The 23,204-nt window shown below is 42.0% G+C and overlaps 2 protein-coding genes across 3 annotated transcripts in view; one reads left to right on the plus strand and one right to left on the minus strand.

Annotated features, from left to right (window-relative positions):
* The window catches only part of LOC120055750 (parafibromin-like), a 69,524-nt gene extending 46,948 nt beyond the window's left edge, over nt 1-22,576 (plus strand). Inside the window, exons 12-18 of the mRNA XM_039003692.1 lie at nt 318-375; nt 11,066-11,101; nt 11,204-11,291; nt 18,557-18,718; nt 20,472-20,572; nt 20,839-20,980; nt 21,448-22,576. Coding sequence (XP_038859620.1) covers nt 318-375; nt 11,066-11,101; nt 11,204-11,291; nt 18,557-18,718; nt 20,472-20,572; nt 20,839-20,980; nt 21,448-21,484 — 624 coding nt within the window. The 3' untranslated portion in view covers nt 21,485-22,576. The remainder of the gene's footprint in view (nt 1-317; nt 376-11,065; nt 11,102-11,203; nt 11,292-18,556; nt 18,719-20,471; nt 20,573-20,838; nt 20,981-21,447) is intronic.
* The window catches only part of LOC120055751 (beta-1,3-galactosyltransferase 2-like), a 47,900-nt gene that overhangs the window by 24,419 nt on the left and 277 nt on the right, over nt 1-23,204 (minus strand). The window contains exon 1 of one of the 2 annotated variants that reach the window (XM_039003693.1): nt 22,886-23,159. The exons of the other annotated variant lie outside the window; for it this stretch is intronic. The gene's annotated coding sequence lies outside the window, so the exon portion shown is untranslated. Of the gene's footprint in view, nt 1-22,885; nt 23,160-23,204 lie in introns of those variants that run through there. 2 annotated transcript variants of the gene reach the window in all.

Raw genomic sequence — 23,204 nt, forward strand, 5'->3', positions numbered from 1 at the left:
ACTGAGTAAAGGGTCTGAATACTTATGTGATATTAAATTTGCTAACATTTCTTAACCTGTTTTTGCTTTGTCATTATGGGGTATTGTGTAGATTAATGAGGGGGGGAAATGATTTAATCCATTTTAGAATAAGGCTGTAACGTAACGTAAAAATATGGAAAAAGTCAAGGGGTCTGAATACTTTCCAAATGCAGTGTAAATATGTTGGAGACAGTCCGAGTTGGATGGAACTTGCTTATCCTATGCCAATATGTAGGGTTGGCGTTTCATTCATCAGGCTGTAGATTGACCGTTGTGTTTTTGTCTGTGTGTTTCAGGAGGGAGCGTCTGCCAGGAAGGCCCAGACACCAGCCCTGCAGCCCGTCCCCAGACCAGGTCTGTATCTGTCACCACCAAAGCAGATGACACGAAAACATTGTGTCAATGTAGGCCTTTTGTAGAGACGGCTTTCCCAGTCATTCAAAACCCCTGTATCAGCAGTCACCACCAACCCTGGCCCAAAAAAGTTACTTTTAGAGCTGGGTTGGAATAAAACCCTGCACGTCACGTTGAACCCCTAATGCGGTGGGCATGGTTTCAGTACTCAAACACAAGACCTTTATTGGTTGAATCTCGTGTGTTCGTAATGGGCAGGTCTGCAGACCCTGTTACTCAAGGACTTGAATTAGTGGTTGACTCAATACAGTCATGGCCAAAAGTTTTGAGAATGACACAAATATAAATTTTCACAAAGTTTGCTGCCTCAGTTTGTATGATGGCAATTTGCATATACTCCAGAATGTTATGAAGAGTGATCAGATGAATTGCAATTAATTGCAAAGTCCCTCTTTGCCATGCAAATGAACTGAATCCCCAAAAAACATTTCCACTGCATTTCAGCCCTGCCACACAAGGACCAGCTGACATCATGTCAGTGATTCTCTCGTTAACACAGGTGTGAGTGTTGACGAGGACAAGGCTGGAGATCACTCTGTCATGCTGATTGAGTTCGAATAACAGACTGGAAGCTTCAAAAGGAGGGTGGTGCTTGGAATCATTGTTCTTCCTCTGTCAACCATGGTTACCTGGAAGGAAACACGTGCCGTCATCATTGCTTTGCATAAAAAGGGCTTCACAGGCAAGGATATTACTGCCAGTAAGATTGCACCTCAATCAACCATTTATTGGATCATCAAGAACTTCAAAGAGAGCAGTTCAATTGTTGTGAAGAAGGCTTCACGGCGCCCAAGAAAGTCCAGCAAGCACCAGGACCGTCTCCTAAAGTTGATTCAGCTGCGGGATCGGGGCACCACCAGTACAGAGCTTGCTCAGGAATGGCAGCAGGCAGGTGTGAGTGCATCTGCATGCACAGTGAGGCGAAGACTTTGATGGCCTGGTGTCAAGAAGGGCAGCAAAGAAGCCACTTCTCTCCAGGAGAAACATCAGGGACAGACTGATATTCTGCAAAAGGTACAGGGATTGGACTGCTGAGGACTGGGGTAAAGTAATTTTCTCTGAATCCCCTTTCCGATTGTTTGGGGCATTCGGAAAAAAGCCATCAGTCTTGTCATGCCAACAGTAAAGCATCCTGAGACCATTCATGTGTGGGTTTGCTTCTCACCCAAGGGAGTGGGCTCACTCACAATTTTGCCTAAGAACACAGCCATGAATAAAGAATGGTACCAACACATCCTACGAGAGCAATTTCTCCCAACCATCCAGGAACAGTTTGGTGACAATCAATGTCTTTTCCAGCATGGCACCTTGCCATAAGGCAAAAGTGATCATTAAGTTCCTCTGGGAACAAAACATCGATATTTTGGGTCCATGGCCAGGAAACTCCCCAGACCGTAATCCCATTGAGAACTTGTGGTCAATCTTCAAGAGGTGGGTGGACAAACAAAAACCCACAAATTCTGACAAACTCCAAGCATTGATTATGCAAGAATGGGCTGCCATCAGTCAGGATGTGGCCCAGAAGTTAATTGACAGCATGCCAAGGCAGATTGCAGAGGTCTTGGAAAAAGAAGGGTCAACACTGAAAATATTGACTCTTTGCATCAACTTCATGTAATTGTCAATAAAAGCTTTTGACACTTATGAAATGCTTTTAATTATACTTCAATATTCCATAGTAACATCTGACAAAAATATATAAAGACACTGAGGTAGCAGACTTTGTGAAAATTTCTATTTGTGTCATTCTCAAAACTTTTGGCCACGACTGTACATGTAGACAGCTTTCTATGTACTACTTCAACATGTTCCTGCCGTTTGAAACACTTTCAAGTCTTTCTCGGGACAACTGATGTTGCTTCAAGGTTGTGACCTAAGCCAAACGTAAGGGATGGTAAGATTCACAGATAAGCATCCGTCCCGATAAGCATCCATCCTGGGTGCCCATACCTATCCAAATTATGCATGCATCAATAATGGGGAATAAAATGAACACCTGCCAAATGCGGATCAATTTAGGTATTGGCGGGTAAGAATGCCTATTTCACCAGCCACGTAGGCGGGTTGTCAATTTGCAAGGCTCTACAGTGCGAGCATTACATTTGTGAATAAAAATAGTAAAAAGTCAAGTATGAGCACATGTGAGTTAGAAAAATGCTGCAGTATCTCTTTACAAAGTATTTCTGTGGTTTTGTTTCATGGCAGCTAATTGCACAAAGAAATACGAATCCTATATGCCACCTCACGCAGCAACACTGCCTGGCAGGGGAGCTGTGTGCAACAAGTGACGTTCATTCATAGATAATTTTTTGGGAGGCATAGAAGTTAGTATTATTTACTTGAATATCTACAAAGTCAGCCACTATACCATATTACTACTTAATAACTTATTTCTTGTTTTACACTGAACAATTTTAAAACAATTTAAAAGATTTTACTGAGTTACAATTCATATTACAGTGCATACAGACCCCTTGACTTTTCACATTTTGTTACTTTTATACCTAATAAATACACACACTACCCCGTAATGAAAATGCTAATGTATTAATAAAAAACTTAAATCACATTTACAGAAGTATCCAGACCCTTTAATAAGTACTTTGTTGAAGCACCTTTGGCAGCGATAACAGCCTAGAGTCATCTTAGGTATGAGGCTACAAACTTGGCACACCTGTATTTGGGGAGTTTCTCCCATTCTGCTCTGTAGATCTTCTCAAGCTATGTCAGGTTGGATGGGGAGCGTCGCTGCACAGCTATTTTCAGTTCTCCAGAGATTTTTTGGGGTGCTCTGGCTGGGCCACTCAAGGACATTCAGAGACTTGTCCCGAAGCCATTCCTGCGTTGTCTTGGCTGTGTGCTTCGCCCCAGCTCTGGAGCAGGTTATCAAGGCTCTCTCTGTACTTTGCCCCATTCATCTTTGCCTCGATCCTGACTAGTCTCCCAGTCCCTGCCGTTGAATAACAACCACAGCATGACGCTTCCACCGCCATGCTTCACCGACGGGATGGTTCCAGGTTTCCTCCACATGTGGCGCTTGGCATTCAGACCAAAGAGTTCAATCTTGGTTATATCAGACCAGAGAATCTTCTGTCATGGTCTGCGAGTCCTTTAGGTGCCTTTTGGCAAACTCCAAGTGAGCTGTCATGTGCCTTTTACTGAGGAGAGGCTTCCGTCTGGGCACTCTACCATCAAGGCCTGACTGGTGGAGTGCTGCAGTGATGGTTGTCCTTCAGGTAGGTTCTCGCATCTCCACAGAGGAACTCTGGAGCTCTGCTAGAGTGACCATCGGGTTCTTGGTCACCTACCTGACCAAGGCCCTTCTCCCCCGATTGTTCAGTTTGGCCAGGCGGCCAGCTCTAGGAAGAGTCTTGGTGGTTCCAAACTTCTTCTACTTAAAAATGGAGGCCACTGTGTTCTTGGGGATCTTCAATGCGCCAGAAATTGTTGGTACCCTTCCCCAGATCTGTGCCTCGACACAATCCTGTCTCGGAGCTCTACGGACAATTCCTTTGACCTCGTGGCTTGATTTTTGCTCTGACATGCACTGTGGGACCTTTATATAGACAGGTGTGTGCCTTTCCAGATCATGTCCAATCAATTGAATTTACCACAGGTTCCTACAACTTGATTGGAGCCAACATCTCAAGTATGATCAATTGAAACAGGATGCACATGAACTCAATTTCGAGTCTCATAGCCAAGGGTCTGAATACTTATGTAAATAAGGTATTTCTGTTTTAAACACATTTGCGGAAATTTCTAAACTGTTTTCGGGTATTGTGTGTAGATTTTTTTTATTTATTTTAACTAAATCCATTTTAGAACAAGGCTGTAATGTAACAAAATGTGGAAAGAGTCAAGGGGTCTGAATACTTTGACCACCATTTGCCTCATGCAGCGTCACACATCTCCTTCGCATAGAGTTGATCAGGCTGTTGCTTGTGGGATGTAGTCCCATTTCTCTTCAACGTCTGTGCGAAGTTGCTGGATATTGGCGGGAACTGGAACACGTCGATCCAGAGTGTCCCAAATATGCCCAATGGGAGACATGTCGGAGTATGCAGGTCATGGAAGAACTTGCACATTTTCGGCTTTCAGAAATTGCGTACAGTTTCTTGCGACATGGGGCCGTGCTTTATAATGCTGAAATGGTGGCTGGATGAATTGTACGACAATTGGCCTCAGGATCTCGTCATGGTATCTCTGTGCATTCAAATTGCCATCGATAAAATGCAATTGTGTATGTTGTCCGTAGCTTATGCCTGCCCATACTATAACCCCACCGCCACCATGAGGCACTCTGTTCACAACGTTGATAATAGAAAACCGCTCACCATCTGAGCGGTTTTCACCATCTGCCTGGTACATGCCTGGTGGACTTCCTGAAGTCAGCATGCCAATTGCACACTCCCTCAAAACTTGAGACATTTGTGGCATTGTGTTGTGACAGAACTTCGCATTTTAGTGGCATTCTATTGTCCCCAGCACAAGGTGCACCTGTGTAATGATCATGCTGTTTAATCAGCTTCTTAATTTGCAACACCTGTCAGATGGATGGATTATCTTGACAAAGGAGAAATGCTCACTAACAGGAATGTAAACAAATTTGTGCACAAAGTTTTAGAGAAACAAGTTTTCTTGTGCATATGGAACATTTCTGGTATCTTTTATTTCAGCTCATGAAATTTGGGACCAGCACATTACATGTTGCATTTTATGTTTTTGTTGAAAAAAATCTGAGCGGCTGGTAGATTTTTCTTTATCTACCTGCCACAGTGGCTGGTAGACCAAAAAATAAAAAATGTCTATGCGTTGGAATACTTGGGAACAGATATCCAAAATGTTAATCACTTGGCGCTGATTTCTTGATTCTCAGTCTTATGTCCAACAATTTTAAAAAGTATATGCAAAAAATTTGTGGGTGCAAATAGTTGGGGATTCCTGGTCTAAACTAGAGATGCACGATATATCGGTGAACATGTCGGAATCAGCTAATATTAGCTAAAAATGCCAACATCGGTATCGGTCGATATCTAGTTTAACGGCGATGTTAAAAACCGATGTCAAGCTAACGTGCATACCTATATAATGTGGGTACATGACGTAATAACGGCACGTAAAATTTTGCGCTACACGTGCAACAGCATTCCTAACCTAGCCCACACAATGTCTGCTGTGTGGATCGAGCAGTCAACAAGTCAAGCAATCATTTGAAAGAGTAAGAAGATTTCAGCGAGACAACTCAAAGGCGAATGGAATTCATTGCCCTTGACAATCAACCGTTCTCTGTCGTGGGTGATGTTGGCTTTCGCCGATTGGTCGAGCACCAGTACACACTACCAAGTGCGCTATTTTTCAGATGTTACCCTACCGGAGTTACACAGTAATAGCGTCACTGCTATTAGCTTCACGACATACTATGGAACGCCGTTTGGGTCATTGTGTGTCAAAAAAGATACGGTAGCACTGTCAAAGCGGTGCAAACACCGGCCACGAACGATGTGTTTACAATACCGTGTTAGTAATAAAGCATTGTTTGTTTGACTGCAACTTCTGGGGTAGCTAGCTTTAGCTTGGTACCAAGCTAGCGCTAATACAACCAGCCTGAAAACAATGACCAGTAGAAACTGCAGTCATTTTCATTATTCTTAGCAATGATTTAGGAATCCTTGTGATTAAGTATTAGCTAGGTTGCCACTTGTTGTTTGCCTATTGAAATTGAATGTCAGTTCATGATAATAAATGGCTAGCCAGCTACTTAACACTGTTGCCCAAAGCTAACGTTATAAGTTGCAAGCTAGCTTCATCTGGCTAGTGAGTCTCGACCGGACCGGGTTATGTGTTGTGAAGCTAGCCACTGTTGGGCTTCCTTTCTTGGGCTTCTATTTAATCATGAATACTCAAAATGTGCACTTATAAATCATATCAATTTTAATCAAAATACAGCTGTAGACAGAAGTCAAAGATTGAACATACAACTGAAGTCTCTCCTGAGTTCTGCAAAATAAAATAAAAAGTCCAAGTTGCTTTTATTATGCTTGCAGTCAACCCATAGTGATGTAATTGCCTACATCAACACCTACTCATGAGACCAAGCCCATGCATATACAGTTATACAAACTTGCAGGAACGAAAAATAGTTCCAGTGTTTTCTAAGGGCTCAGCAGTCATTTTCCAGTGCCCAAGTTGCTATATAGTGGTATGTCTGACTTGTTTCTTATCTCTTTCACTCCCCTGCAGGGTTCTGTCTATGAATCTCTTTAAGCCTTGAGGTGCATTCTCACACACCCTGTTTTGACTGCAATAATTCAAAGCTGAATTATATACATTGGCTAAATGCCATGCTAATTTCTAAAGATGAATATTGACAGTAGTAGCTGAACAACATTTGATCTGCAAAAATGACAAGTTAATCACTGGGTGATGGCAGTTTCAGATAAGTGGGGAGTATAAATTGCCCCCACCCCTAATTCCTACACACACACACACTCGACTTCGAGAAGTCATCCCATCAGCAGCAGCTAGTAATAAACCAAATCGCATGAATTCGTTCCACAAATCATATCACACTAAAACATATCGTATCGGAGGCTATGGATCTAGATGTGTATATTGAATTGTTTATGAAAGGAGAGCTGCCAAACGTCAACTTTGTAAACGTCCTGTCAATTCTGTGATCGGCATCCTACACGGAACGCGGTCAGACAAGTGTTTAGCAGCTGCCATCAACTGTCCGTCATTGTTCCCACACATGGCATTTATCGTGGAAATTAAAAGAACATGAGGTCCAGAGCTGAAGGTCACCCCTTCCCCGCTCTTTGTGCAGCGTGATGAATCGCATGTCTGTTTTGCTATCCCCTTCTGACATTCGGCATCTCTATGGCTGTGTAGAGAAGTCACATTCTCTGTGTGTGTGTTTTTGTGTGACATGCACTAAATATACAAAAGTATGTGGACACCCCTTCAAATTTGTGGATTCGTTGCTGGCAAGTGTTTAAAATCGAGCACACAGTCTGCAATCTCCATAGACAAACATTGGCAGTAGAATGGCCTTACTGAAGAGCTCAGTGACCTTCAACGTGGCAACGTCATAGGATGCCACCTTTCCAACAAATCAGTTCATCAAATTTCTGCCCTGCTAGAGCTGCCCTGGTCAACTAAGTGCTGTTGTTGCTTCTAGACGTTTCCACTTCACAATAACTGCTCAGCCGCGACGTGGTAGGCCACACACGCTCACAGAACTGGACCGGCGAGTGCTGAAGTGCGCAGTACGTAAAAATTATGAACTCACTACTGAGTTCCAAACTGCCTCTGGAAGCCACTTCATTACGAACTGTTTGTCAGGAGCTTCATGAAATGGGTTGCTATGGCCAAGCAGCCACACACAAGCCTAAGATCACCATGCGCAATGCCAACTGTCGGCTAGTGGTGTAAAGCTCGCCACCATTGGACCCTGGAGCAGTGGAAACGCATTCTTTGGAGTGATGAATCACGCTTCACCATCTGGCAGTCCGATGGACAAATCTGTGTTTTGAGGATGCCGGGAGAACGGTACCTGCCCCAATGTTCCTACCAAATGTAAAGTTTGGTGGAGAAGGAATAATGGTCTGGGGCTGTTTTTCATGCTTTGGGCTAGGCCCCATAGTTCCAGTGAAGGGGAATCTTAATGCTACAGCATACTATGGCATTCCAAACGATTCTGTGCTTCCAACTTTGTGGCAACAGTTTGGGGAAGGACCTTTCCTGTTTCAGCATGACAATGCCCCGTGCATGTAGTGTGCGTCCACGTTGTGAGCGATAGTGAAAGAGCGAATCTCCGTTTGGGCTGATCTGTGACCCACTAGCACCTCCCGCAGTTAGAGGTGAATAAGGCAACCTCAAAGTTACACAGACAAGGGTACTTTATTGACACACACACGGATGAAATGTACATGGAAAGGTAGTTCTAACTGCAAGAGTTAGAAAGTTGCAGAGTTTGTATCCCTGAGAGAAGGCTGCGAGATGGTGTGCTAAGAGTCTTAGGCAGGGATTTTGTAACAGATAGCCTGACAGGCAGAATGTTACACATTTCCACTACTCTGCTTGTGTAGATTAATAGATGAGCTTGGTTTGATAAACTAGCAGACATCACAAATGCTGGCCTGGAGAAATGAACACTGAAACTCCACTTTTTTTAAATGTATTTTTAATTTGACTAGGTTAGTCAGTTAAGATCCAATTCTTATTTACAATGATGGGCCTGCCCCGGCCAAACACTAACCCGGACGACGCTGGGCCAATTGTGCGCCACCCTATGGGACTCACAATCACGGCCGGTTGTGATACAGCCTGGAATCAAACCAGGGTCTGTAGTGACACTTATAGCACTGAGATGCAGTGCCTTAGGCCACTCGGGAGTTTAAAGCAGTGTTAATTTTTGCAGCTTTTTTATTTAGTCTTAGTTACGTTTTAGTCATTTCATCCTTTTAGTTTTAGTTATCAGTCGACAAACTCTGGACAGTTTTAGTCACAGCCATTTTAGTCACGTAGTCGGTGCTTTTTTTCCTATTAAATAATGAATATTTAGGCTACCTCTAACTTCCATCGTACACATTCAGATAGCCTTGTCCAACTAGGCCTACTATCCCCTCGTATACCTTGGCTGGCAACATTGATATTGTAACCTGCCTTGGCTACAGGTTAAACAATTTACAGCTCTGAATTTCTCCCCATCATAACCATCTAGGGGGTAGATTGGTGGTTTATTTGAAAAGGGGGGAATTTGAGCTTTCCAAAAAATGCCAGCAGTATTACTGTACTCCTAATATTCATCAAATAGCGTTTGTTCTTTTCCCATTAGGAAATAAGCAACCGCAAGATTGTTTAAAACTGTTTATGCATCAAATATCTATGATGAGAACTCTCATCTGTGTCTGTGGGACTGAGTTCGGCCTCTGGGGCTTGAGCTGACAATTTACCTACAGCTGGCATTCCATAGATGTGATGTGTGTGACCCGAGATAGACAGAGCCTGGCAGAGTAGAACAATCCCTTATTGTGTCCAATCATTCTTGCATCTGGGAAATGGCACCGGGTGCAGGTGACCACAGGATGAACCCAGGATGGTGCCCCCGATCTGCATGGGGGGGTGGAAGCAGCCATGACTAAGCATTTTTGGGTCTCCTATATAAGATCTCTGTTTTTTCATTAAAGGTTAAGCTCTCGGCAAAACACCTTTAGTGTGTGGCCGACCAACTGCATTATTGTAATAATTAATCATTATTAAATAAAGGTGATTGTTTGAAGAAATGACAGTCTCAGTATACATCAATTTCCACGACAGGTGCAAGAGCGGCAATACAGTTGAATGAATAACAGTGCATATGGGAAACTAGAGCTTCTGATGTGATCAAAACAAAAATAGCCTACATGAAAAGGAGAGCGTAAACATTGTTTTTAGGTTAGTTACAAGTCAAGTGTTCTGGCTTCGTATCAGTTCAAAAGATTGACAAGTGACTGCCTGGGAGCTGTGTGGGAGAGCCGGGCAGATCAGCTCAATCAGACCGCGCAACTGAAAGATGGCAATTCTGCCAATGAGAGGATTGCATTAAATATTCTGCATGCATGTATGCTTAGGATTGGACAAAACGGGTAAAAAAAAAAAGGTGACCCAGCTGCCTCCAATCCCCCAAAAAATTGAATTAATTTTGAATTGTGGGATATAGCTGCATCTTTAAAAATGGCCTGGTTTGTGGACTCCGATGACCACTTGTTATGACAATATCTGACACATTTCGATTTTGGAGTGTTATGTCTATTTAATGACACCGTGTTTCTTCTCTTTAATTTGTGAACCCCACATTTCAATGTCTTTCCCGTTTGCTTATTCTTTGTTTTTGCATTAATGTAACACGGTGTCTCATCTCTCGTGTCAAGTAAGCTATTAATAATCGAGGTAGGATCAATTCTGTTTTGTGTCTTTGGTGGAAAAACAGTTGAAAAGAGATGTGAGCGTTAAAAACATAACAGCAAATCTATTTTTGGAAGTCTCACTAGGCCTGTAACGTACTGTAGCTCGCAAGGCTCTTCATATCACACACATTGCTCTGTTAGATGAGAACTGGGTAGGAGTGCTCATATAGGATAAGATTTGCCTTTTAGATTAGATTATAATGAATAAGATTATATTGATGGGGTGGCCTGATCTCGGTGGCCTGATCTCGGATCAGAACTTTCGGGACAGAGATGCTTTGCGGATATCCGTGTTTTAACTACAAAAAAGACAGGTGCTTTGCTTCCGTGAAATATACAAAACATACCAAGAGTAGCTGCTCCACTACTCATTGGATCCAATGGCTAAAGCTTGTCTCGGAACCAGACAAACTGACATCGTTACAGCTGTGCGTGTCTGAGGTAAACTAACTCCTTGAAGGGTAAAAAAAAAAAAAAAAAATGATCAGAAAATGAGTGCATTAGCTTTACCTGGTTTATGCCTGTCCGTTTCACTTAATTCAGGACACAAGCCAGAGCTGTCATTTCCTCTGTTCAGTGTGTCTCATCTGTTGTCAAATTTGATACTTTTTGCAGTACATGGCTCATAATGGGATATCGGTTCTTTCTGTCACTGATTATTTATTTTTCTCCTCCAGTTTCCCAAGCCAGACCCCCACCAAATCAAAAGAAGGGTATGTACTGCTACGACAGTGTGTGTGCGAGTGTTATTGATGAATGGTGATAAATAGTAATAGATTAACTTAAACATATACATTGTGTTCGTTTCATTAAAGGCTCTCGGACCCCCATCGTCATCATCCCAGCGGCCACCACATCCCTCATCACCATGCTCAATGCAAAGGACCTACTGCAGGACCTCAAGTAAGTAGACTGTGTGTGCGCGTGCATGCGCCAGGATTTCCTTTAGGAAAATGTGGCGTCTGACAACATGAACGGGAAGATTTGAATTTACCTGGTAATTTCTGAAATTTACCGGGTCAATATGGATGCATAACCCATTAGGGCATCCACCCATGGTGCTCAGAATTACATAAATCAAATTTCAATTATGGTAATGTATCAGAACATGCAACTAATGTAATGAAGCAGCCAATACTTTTTTTTATTTTTGCCAACACCATTGTAAACAGCGCACCTGATAGCAGTTCCATATGTGACAGAGATGCAAATCTATGTTAGAAACTTAGAGGGCGGATCTAAAGATGCAACAACTAGGATGGGTTGCTAATATGACTAGGATTGTACCTTTGGCTTCTGGACAAAGAAAGTTCATCTGAAAATCAATAGAACAGGAGAGAAATGGCATAGCGGTGGGTCCAATAGGGAAGTGGAAATACATTTGCTGAAATTATATAATTGCTCCTGTCTATACAGAAATAAATAAAATATTTCACCAGAAAGCATGACTTGGCCACAGAGGAATTGTGGATCATTATCTTAATTTTTTTTTGCTGTGGATTGTTTCAAACTATGCTTATTTGGGAAGCCCGCAATTTGGGCAGCGTCCCTAGCTGATTATTGAGTTGTGTCTGTCAGTGAAAAGCTTCTAAAAATGTGTGATGATAATGTGTCTTCAATATAATTTCATATGTTGAGACTAGAAGAAAGGGATGGGTGTGTGGTGGAGATTCAGGCGAGTCGGTCTCCAGAATGGATCAGCTGTCTGCTGCCAATTCTTGCGCATTGTTTCATTTTGTGAATTGTTTGCCCTTTTTTGTTTTGTTTTTATCAATTAATCCTAGTCATTTGGTTACATTTCATTTAATTTATCATTCTCGGAGTGGAAACGTTGATTGCAGATTTCACAACCTGCTACACTTGTGAGAAACAAGTTTTGGTTTATTTCATAACCATCATTTATTAGATTTGTTAGTTTTTTTCCATTCTCTTTTGTTTGGCGTGCTCCATGTGAGCAATGAGCATTTGTATGGTTTCTCTGTCCTCATGGCGCACGCATAGAAGTACCTGGGCTGCTGCGCCGAAGTGTAGGGAAGTATTTCTTTAACATCCATTGCAAATAATAATATATTAACTATAGTTCCTCACAGTAAGCCATTTGAATAATCTTTCCAACAATCTACCCCACGATATTCACCAATCCTCGGTGTGAAAGAGCAATGGAAGTTATAGGCCTTCTGCTGCATTAGCCTATAGGCTGAGTTCCATGCGCTCATTTCTTTAGCCGCCAATGATCACGGTTTATCAATGTGTCCATATGGCAGAGGCTGGTGATAAGTTGACTTAACTTTTTGATTATAATTTTAATTCAGATTTGAATGATTAACCACATGACAATGATTTTGAGAAACTAAAACCTTATTATTGAATTTAAACTGTTCCACAAAAATGTGCTTATGAAAATCCACAACTGGTAGAAAATGGTCAACTTGAAACTAACGTGCCGCCTAGTCTTTTTATAAAAGAATTGCCTCCACGTTTCCATGGTTGGATTTTGCATATAGACTACTTTGAAGCAAGGTAAGACATGCGTCATAATGTTAAATAAAACATTCAGGTTTCAAACAAGTATGTTTTAGAAATGCATCCTGCCTCAGCTCACATTGTAAAAAGTGTTGGGTGACGCGCTGATGGCCTGTTGCCTGCGCGGTGAATGGGAGGTGAAATGAAGGGGCACAATTAAGCACATGTTTTAGTCCAGCAGCAATCCGCTGAGGAGCTGTTTAAGAAATCCTGCTGTGTGATAGTTTTGTTGGATAAATAAGATGCATGACTAATGAAAATACACACAAGCCCATTTAATTCCACAAAATTATGCAAATTAAGCTATAGACCGATAAGCATGACTGTCAATGTATCTACATCGACTGGTAACCTATTTCCATCAATGAATAAAAAGCATTATTTTGTATTTTTTTCCTCCTGTACATTTTGGCTGGCAACAGTTTGATTTATCGACTTTATTTATTTGGGGGGGGCTAAAAGCTGTCAGTTGGCGGCTAATGGAAACCCTGGTGTGTGTGTTAGAGCCTATATGAAAAACACGTTGGATGAATCCTATTGGTGTTCAACCCTGGTAATTCAGTTTATCAATACATGCACAATATTTATGCTTCTCTGGGAGGCTGGGTGTTGGCAAGGTCATTATCGAAGCATAAAGTACTAAACAGGAACTTGTGTTTAACTGAGCAAAACCCTACCCGTTTGGAAGATATACAGGTATTTGTCTAAGCCTCTAAGGTAGTGCTGAGCGATTAACAAAAATGTGAGTTTTGGTGTTTTAAATCACTAATTGACCTTTGGTTCAGATATTTGAATGCCATTTCATAGTTTAGCACACACACGTGGTGTAATTGCTATTTTGCAGTTTAGTTGGAGTCATAAATCACTGGACATCCTAAGATGGTGTCAGTGACTCTGGCTGTGTGGATGAGCAGTAGCAGCATGGAGATGGAGGGGGAGCTATTACCAGGCAGAGAGCCCTGAGGGCAGAACACAGGGCCCAGCTACCCACCCTCTGCTCTGTGAACACATGACAGCTCCTCATAAACATTGCAACCATAGCTGTTTAACTTTAGTACGTCCCCTCGCCCCGACCCGGGCGCGAACCAGGGACCCTCTGCACACATCAACAACAGTCACCCACGAAGCATCGTTACCCATCGCTCCACAAAAGCCGCGGCCCTTGCAGAGCAAGGGGAACCACTACTTCAAGGTCCCAGAGCAAGTGACGTCACCGATTGAAAGGCTATTAGCGCACACCACCGCTAACTAGCTAGCCATTTCACATCCGTTACAGCTGCACATATAGGATTTTCACTAGGAGAAAATTAGTGTTTATTGGCCTTATTTATCGTCAAAGAAAAAACATGAAGCGGTCCAGAAACTATCTCCATTAGACATCCCCGATCACACTTGTAGGCGATGTCATAACAATGTTATAGCAAGCTAAGCTCATGGACAGAAATGCGTCACTGGGTCTAACGGTCGTGTTGACCCGAACTGCCCATGTGCAGGCCAGCAAATCAAAGGCACTCCTTCAGAATGAAGCAGTTACTGTTTTTTTTGGACAGTGTTGTAGTAATGGCATGTTCAGCTACTTAAAAGTCCAATGTAGGACTGTCTGGGAGTGGTCTAAGTGGGGAGTAGAAAATTTAAAACTAGCAGTTGGTAGAGAGGTTTGGAACTCTCTCTTATTAGTCTATTTACCAACCAATTTCAAACCACTCTTACCCCAAAAGGACATAATTTTAACAATTTCGCAGTATTATTCCAACCTCGTAGTGTGAAAAAAACACACACACACAGTACCAGTCAAAAGTTTGGACGCCTACTCATTCCAGGGTTTATATTTATTTTGACTATTTTCTACATTGTAGAATAATAGAGAGAACATAAACTATGAAATAACATATTTGGAATCATATAGTAACCAAAAAAGTGTTACATATTTGAGATTCTTCAAAGTAGCCACCCTTTGCCTTGATGACAGCTTTGCACACTCTTGGCATTCTCTCAACCAGCTTCACCTGGAATGCTTTTCCCACATATGCTGAGCATTTGTTGGCTGCTTTTCCTTCACTCTGCGGTCCAACTCATCCCAAACCATCTCAATTGGGTTGAGGTCAGGTGATTGTGGAGGCTAGGTCATCGATGCAGCTTTCCATCAATCTCCTTGGTCAAATATCCTTTACACAGCCTGGAGGTGTGTTGGATCATAGTCCTGTTGAAAAACAAATGATAGTCCCACTAAGCGCAAACCAGATGGGATGGCGTATCACTGCAGAATGCTGTGGTAGCCATGTTGGTTAAGTGTGCCTTGAATCCGTTCACCTACTCTGCGTCTCACAACGACACAGCGGTTAGAACCAAAAATCTCAAATTTGGACTCATACCGAAGGACAGATTTCCACCGGTCTAAAATCCAATGCTGGAGTTTCTTGGCCCAAGCAAGTCTCTACTTCTTATTGTTGTCCTTTAGTCTTTAGTAGACGTTTCTTTACAGCAATTTGACCATGAAGCCCTGATTCACACAGTCTCCTCTGAACAGTTAATGTTGAGATGTCTGTTACTTGAATCCTGTGAAGCATTTATTTGGGCTGCAATTTATGAGTCTGGTAACTCTAATGAACTTACCTCTGCTGCAGAGGATAACTCTGGGTCTTCTTTTCCTGTGGCGGTCCTCATGAGAGCCAGTTTTAATATAGTGCTTGGTTTTTGAGACTGCACTTGAAGAAACTTGACATTTTCCGGATTGACTGACCTTCATGTCTTAAAGTAATGATGGACTGTCATTTCTCTTTGCTTATTTGAGCTGTTCTTGCCATAATATGGACTTTTAACAAATAGGGCTGTCTTCTTTATACCACCCCTACCTTGTCACAACACAACTGATTGGCTCAAATGCATTAAGAAGGAAAGAAATTCCACATATTAACTTTTAAGGCACACCTGTTAATTGAAATGGATTCCAGGTGACTACCTCATGAAGCTGGTTTAGAAAATGCCAAGAGTGTTGAAAGCTGTCCAAGGCAAAGGGTGGATACTTTGAAGAATCTCAAATATATCATATTTTGATTTGTTTAACACTTTTCTTTTATGATTCCATATGTGTTATTTCATAGTTTTTAGGTCTTCTCTATTATTCTACAATGTAGAAAATAATACAAATAAAGAAAAACCCTTGTAGATGTCAACTTTTCACTGGTACTTTGTGTTCTGAAAGTATTCAGACCCCTGGACTTTTTCCACATTTTGTTAGCCGTTTTTATCAGTCTACACAAAATACCCCATAATGACAAAGCAAAAACAGGTTTAGAAATGTGTGCTAATGTATTAAAAATAAAACTTCATCACATTTACATAAGTATTCAGACCCTTTACTCAGTACTTTGTTGAAGCACCTTTGGCAGCAATTACAGCCTCGATTCATCTTGGGTGTGACGCTACAAGCGTGGCACACCTGTATTTGGGGAGTTTCTCCCATTCTTCTCTGCAGATCCTCTCAAGCTGTCAGGTTGGATGGGGCGCGTCCCTGCACAGCTATTTTCAGGTCTCTCCAGAGATGTTTGATCGGGTTCAAGTCTGGGCTCTGGCTGGGCCACTCAAGGACATTCAGAGACTTGTCCCGAAGCCACGCATGCTCTGTCTTGGCTGTGTGCTTAGGGTCGTTGTCCTGTTGGAAGGTGAACCGTCGATCCAGTCTGAGGTCCTGAGCGCTCTTGAGCAGGTTTTCATCAAGGATCTCTCTCTACTTTGCTCCGTTCGTCTTTCCCTCAATCCTGACTAGTCTCCTAGTCCCTGCCTCTGAAAAACATCCACACAGCATGATGCTGCCACCACCATGCTTCACCGTAGGGATGGTGCCAGGTTTCCTCCAGACGTGATGCTTGGCATTCAGGCCAAAGAGTTCGATCTTGGTTTCATCAGACCAGAGAATCTTGTTTCTCATGGTCAGAGTCCTTTAAGTGCCTTTTGGCAAACTCCAAGCGGGTGGTCATGTGCTTTTTATTATGTAATGGCTTCCATCTGGCCAGTCTACCATAAAGGACTGATTGGTGGAGTACTGCAGAGATGGTTGTCCTTCTGGAAGGTTCTCCCATCTCCACAGAGGAACTCTAGAGCTCTGTCAGAGTGACCATTGGGTTATTGGTCACCTCCGTGACCAAGGCCCTTTTCCCCCGATTACTCAGTTTGGCCGGGTGGCAAGCTCTAGGATGAGTCTTGGTGGTTCCAAATTTCTTCCATTTAAGAATGGGTTCTTGGACATTCAATGCTGCAGACATTTGTTAGTACCCTTTCCCAGATCTGTGCCTCCACACAATCCTGTCTCGGAGCTCTGCGGACTATTCCGTCGACCCCATGGCTTGGTTTTTGCTCTGACATACACTGTTAACTGTGGGACCTTTTTATATATACAGGTGTGTGCCTTTTCTAAATCATGTCCAATCAATTGAATTTACCACAGGTGGACTCCCAAGTTGTAGAAACATCAAGGATGATCATTGGAAACAAGATGCACCTGAGTCTCATAGTGAAGGGTCTGAATACCTATGTTAATATTTTTTTATTACATTTTATACATTTGCAAAAAAAATCTTAGCCTGTTTTCGCTTTGTCATTATGGGGTATTGTGTGTGGATTGAGGATTTTTATTTGATCAATTTTAGAATAAGGCTGTAACGTAACAAATTTTGGAAAAGGGGAAGGGGCCTGAATACTTTCCAAATCACATTGACTGCACTGTGCCTTTAAGACATTGGCACAAATCTAGGTAGACTGTGCCTTTTTTAGATTCGAAAAAAATAAACAAGACATTTTCACTTCTCCCATTGACTTTCCAAACCCCAGTCTGGTATGTCGAGTATGCTTTGTGAGGGATTCCCAGAAGTGTTTTAACACTTAGCGTTTATTATTGGCTTAAGTCCAGGAAGTTCCTCCCTGTTTCACGGAGTTTCTTGTTTAGTGCCTAATGAATATGACCCTTAGCTACCAACCCAGTCTACTGCCTGACTCTGTGTAGAGTTGCATTTGTAAACAGACCAAATAAAGTGTGAAAAACAGGGGGGATGCTCACTTTTTTGTTGTTGGTATGTCGTCTATACATATACTCGGCTATACTGTACAGTGAATGTGATAGGGAGAGTACAGTAGGTCTTGTTTTGTGTGTGGAGAGGCTAGCATGCTAGCAGTTACCAAGTTTTAAAACGGGCAACAACAAACTACAGGGATGTCACTTTCTTTGGTATGTAGGCTATAGTTAGTTTGATGGGTAGAAGAAGATTGTAGGACTTGTTTTGTATGCTAGCATGCTAGAAAGGAAATGGAGGGAAGGAGTGACAACCAAGTGAGAACAATTCAGACTAGGCTAAAATAGCTATGCTGGAAATGAATAATAACACTTCATTAATCAGGACACTTAGTAACTTCATCTTATCACACACAAGACTGCAACATTTATCCACGAGGTACCAATAAACGTGTCATGAAAAAACAAGCTTCACATGTGTCGGACTTAAAAATCCCTATATTAGAATCATGTTGAAAACAACATTGCATGGGCACCATAATACTTTATTTTGCCTTGCTAACAGTAATGCTTTCTTGACGGAGGTTTTGTATCGTACTATTGCATTAGCCATTACTCTTCTCCCTCCCCTCTCCGTGAGGTTTGTGACGCCAGAGGAGAAGAAGAAGCAGGGCATCCAGCGGGACAACGAGGTGCTGCTCCAGAGACGCAAGGACCAGATCCAGCCCGGGGGTGCCACGCTCAGCGTCACCGTGCCCTACAGGGTGATCGACCAGCCCCTCAAACTAGCTCCGCAGGACTGGTGAGTCACCACCACCGTACATGGCCATTTGGCATCTTCGATACATACATTCCACTCCGTATCATTGACCAGCCACCGTGTCACCAGGACCGTACATGACCCTACTACATAACCATTTATGATCTTCAATACATACACTTCACTTAGAACTGGTGAGTCTCCAGGACCATACATGACCACATTATGAACATACATGACCGTTCATGATCTTCCATAAATACAGTGCTTTCAGAAAGTATTCACACCCCTCGATTTTTTTACAGCCTGAATTTAAAATTGAGTAAATTGAGGTTTTTTTCCACTGGCCTACACTCAATTCCACTTTGTCATTATGGGGTATTATGTTATTCAATTTTTTTACAAACTAATAGCTGAAATGTCTTGTCAATAAGCATTCAACCTCTTTGTTATGGCAAGTTATTTAAATTGTGCTTAACTAGTTGCATGGACTCAGTGTGCAATAGTATTTAACATGTTTTTGAATGACTACCTCATCTCAGTACCCCACACATACAATTATCTGTAAGGTCCCTCAGTCGAGCAGTGAATTTCAAACACAGATTCAACCACAAAGACCAGGGAGGTTTTCCAATGCCTCGCAAAGAAGGACACCTATTGGTAGATTTTTAAAAAGCAGACATTGAATATCCCTTTGAGCATTGTAACATTAATTATACTTTGGAAGGCGTATTCATACACCCAGTCACTACAAAGATACAGGTGTCCTTGCTAACTGTTGCCGTAGAGGAGGAAACCGCTCAGCGATTTCACCATGAAGCCAACGGAGACTTTAAAACAGTTACGAGTTTAATGGCTGGGATAGGAGAAAACCGAGGATGGATAAACAACCTTGTAGTTACTCCACAATACTAACCTAATTGACAGTGAAAGGGAAGCCTGTACAGAATTAAAATATTTCAAAACTTGCAACAATGCACTAAAGTAATATTGCAGAAAATGTGGCAAATCAGTAATTTTTTGTCCTGAATACAAAGTGTTATGTTTGGGGTAACCCAATAAAACATACTACTGAGCTCCACTCTCCATATTTTCAAGCATAGTGGTGGCTGCATCATGTTATGGGTATGTTATGAGTTTTTCAGGATAAAAAATAAACGAAATGGAGCTAAGCACAGGTAAAATCCTAAAGAAAAACCTGGTCTGCTTTCCACCAGACACTGGGAGATGAATTCACCTTTCAGCAGGACAATAACCTAAAACACAAGGCCAAATATACATTGGAGTTGCTTAACAAGAAGACAGTGAATGTTCCTGAGAGGCCAAGTTAGTTTTGACTTTAATCTACTTGAAAATATATGGCAAGACCTGAAAATGGTTGTCTAGCAATGATCAACAACCAATTTGACAGAGCTTGAAGAATTTTGAAATGAGTAATGGGCAAATGTTGTACAATCCTGGTGTGGAATGCTCTTAAAGAGCAATATGTGACTTGTACATGTGTGTGTAGACACAATAGTACTACATGATTGACAGTACCTCACGATATTGTGGTAATGGTCGGCTGTAAATGAAAGTACTTGACCCACATACCGCTATACCACTTGAGCAACCAGCCCCTCAAAACTTACCCCATGGCCACAAATGATGATACATCCTCTCTACATCTGGCTTACAATGTGACGATTGTGCAAAACTTACTCCCATTTTACTGTGCCACACATGCAAAACGGTCTAATTTTGTATTAATTGTTTTCACACTAGAGGTTGATGTTTACTGTGTGTGTTTGTGCAGGGATCGCGTGGTGGCCGTTTTCGTGCAAGGTCCTGCCTGGCAGTTCAAGGGCTGGCCTTGGCTGCTACCTGACGGATCTCCTGTGGACATTTTCGCTAAAAGTGAGATTCCCCCCACTTGCTCTTATACATACAGGGGTAGCACTTTACTTTCGACAAGGTAATTGTATGTCTTTCTTGTGACAGGTAAATGGTTACCCAGTTATTTCAAACTGTAAAGTGCTACCCATACAGTTCTTTGGCTACTAACCTGTGATCCCTTTAGATGGACTTAAGTTAATGTATTTGAGCTAACCTGTCCAACCCATGTCTCGAAACGAGATTTGGTCCTACCTAATTGACTGTGTGTGGTTGTGGTCACCCTGCAGTCCGAGCCTTCCATCTGAAGTATGACGAGCAGAAGATGGACCCCAATGTGCAGAAGTGGGACGTGACCGTGCTGGAGCTGAGCCACCACAAGCGCCATCTCGACCGGCCCATGTTCCTGAAGTTCTGGGAGACCCTCGACAGGTTTGTTTTGATAGCACATTGTGCACATGTATGTTCATGACGCAATGGGGTTGATACCAAACCCACCTATATCTTGTTATGAAAACCCTTCTCCCTTCCCTCTTTCTATACTGGTCTATCCTTTCAATGAAATTACTTGAAAAATATTTCTGAAAAAATGTATTATATTTCAAATTAATTCTGGAAGTGCACTGAATTCCAATTCTCTTCAATTGGGAAAATGTGGTGTTAAAATTTGATTTACTTTCTGAATTGAAATGGAATTGACCCTAACCCTGGAAGATGAGTGCTAACATTTACATGGAAACTTATGTACATTGAGTTAAATAATATTCTCTGTAAAAGTTTATACTTCATATACTCTGGGGTTATAGAAATATTTGGGATTTATATTTGAATGGGATGACAGTAGAATGAATGAGCTCCTTCTGGCCACATGCCATGTTCTCTTCCTGTTCCCTCTACAGATACATGGTGAAACACAAGTCGCACCTGAGGTTCTGAGCCTGGACCGTGGCCTCCTTCCTCCACAGGTCCCGTCAAGGCATTTATAAACTCCCGCCCCAAACCTAGCCTTCCTCCTCCCCACCAGGACTACCACTAGAAGAGAAAGGAGACACACGGGCCCACAACACCCCCCACCAGCACTTTGGGGACCCAGAATAGACCCGCGTGTTCAGATAGTCATTCAGGAAAATACTTTCTACCCGGTCTTCATGGTTTTCATAGATAGAAGCAGCAGATACAGTATGTCTGGACATTGGGAAGGGGAGGTTGGAGCTTCCTATGTTTTTCAAGTTCCTATGTACAATATACCAAAACTATATATTTTCTAACAGTATAGCGTTTTACTGTGGAGACAGATTGAAGAGCGAGAGATGGAGAGAGAGCGGAAGGGGGGTGGATAGATGGAGGTGGGGAAAACAACTTCCCATACTATTTCCTTTGTGAAATGGATCTTGTAAATTCCATGTGAAACATGAGCTGGATAAGAAGCCCTTTGGAAATCTGGTGGTACAAATAAAAATCACTGCTGGCAATAAGGGATACGAGACCTCTTTGTCAGTTTAATTTTCCGATGTTTTTACTTCCTTGCGATAGGAACATTTATGTCTCTACTTTTTTACTAAATGCTTCCGAAATGGCACCCTATTTCCTAAATAGTGCACTACAGTGCTCTATGAAGGGAATAGAGTGCCATTTGGGACAGAATCCTGTTTTGAAAGCGCATAGGTGTGCAGTCTTATAGCCAAGGTGCATCTGAGCGACGTTCCATGCATCCAAATGTATATATGATGATATATGAGCCAGACTTTGAAGATCAAAGAAGCTAGGTATCTTATTCTTGATGCATAACAAAGCTAATGATTCAGCATAGATGGGTTCAAATGTTCCAGACATTAAATTCCAATATTTGAGCCTTTTTTTGTAAAAAAAATGTTGCAACTACACACCACTTTGGTCACTACATGACGATGTAAAGATGTTTAGTTATTTTTAGTTGGTGTTGTGCAAATTTAAGGAATGATGGACATTGCTTTATTTGATGTGTTCACAATGCAAATGGTTAATAAAATTTGGTAGACGGAAAGTGTATCGTCTGTGTTGCAGTTTAAATCTCCTTTGGCTTTCTTTATCATGCAGAGTTGGGTTTCTATTTGGACTTGAAGTTTTTCCTGCCCTCATGATCTGATCAGGAAAACATCTGGGTGCTAGATAGGAAAACTACTTATAAACAAATACAGTAAAGGTTTTTGATTGAGCTGTTTTTTTTCTTCCGTTAAGTCAGGATGATTGTACATTTTCAGTTATAAAACGGACGATATTTTCGTATTTTTGATAAAGTTAATTATAGGTGTAACTGTCAGGCTACTGTTGCTTCATGCGTTGTATGCGTGTACTTACTTTCACTCTGGGTAGCTACTTTCCATGCCGTTACCGTTACTTGCCAAGGAGGAGTAAGGGCACTGTGTTCCGTTTGTTGCCGTAGTAGACTATGTATTACAGTCTAAATGGTTATAAATATTAGTTATTTATTGTGTAGGCTTCTAACATACTTGAAATAAAATAATGCGAGAGAAAATGGCCACGTAGCTACCACCGCACCGGCGACACGACCATTATTTATACCCAGTACGAAGCACTTTGAGTCGGCAGGCACAAAACTAGAGCACTGACCGCCGGGTTAACGGTCTTGAGTGCCAACAAATCGGCCCAATTAGCT

Source organism: Salvelinus namaycush, chromosome 11 (assembly GCF_016432855.1).
Source record: "Salvelinus namaycush isolate Seneca chromosome 11, SaNama_1.0, whole genome shotgun sequence".
Classification (NCBI taxonomy): Eukaryota; Metazoa; Chordata; class Actinopteri; order Salmoniformes; family Salmonidae; genus Salvelinus; species Salvelinus namaycush.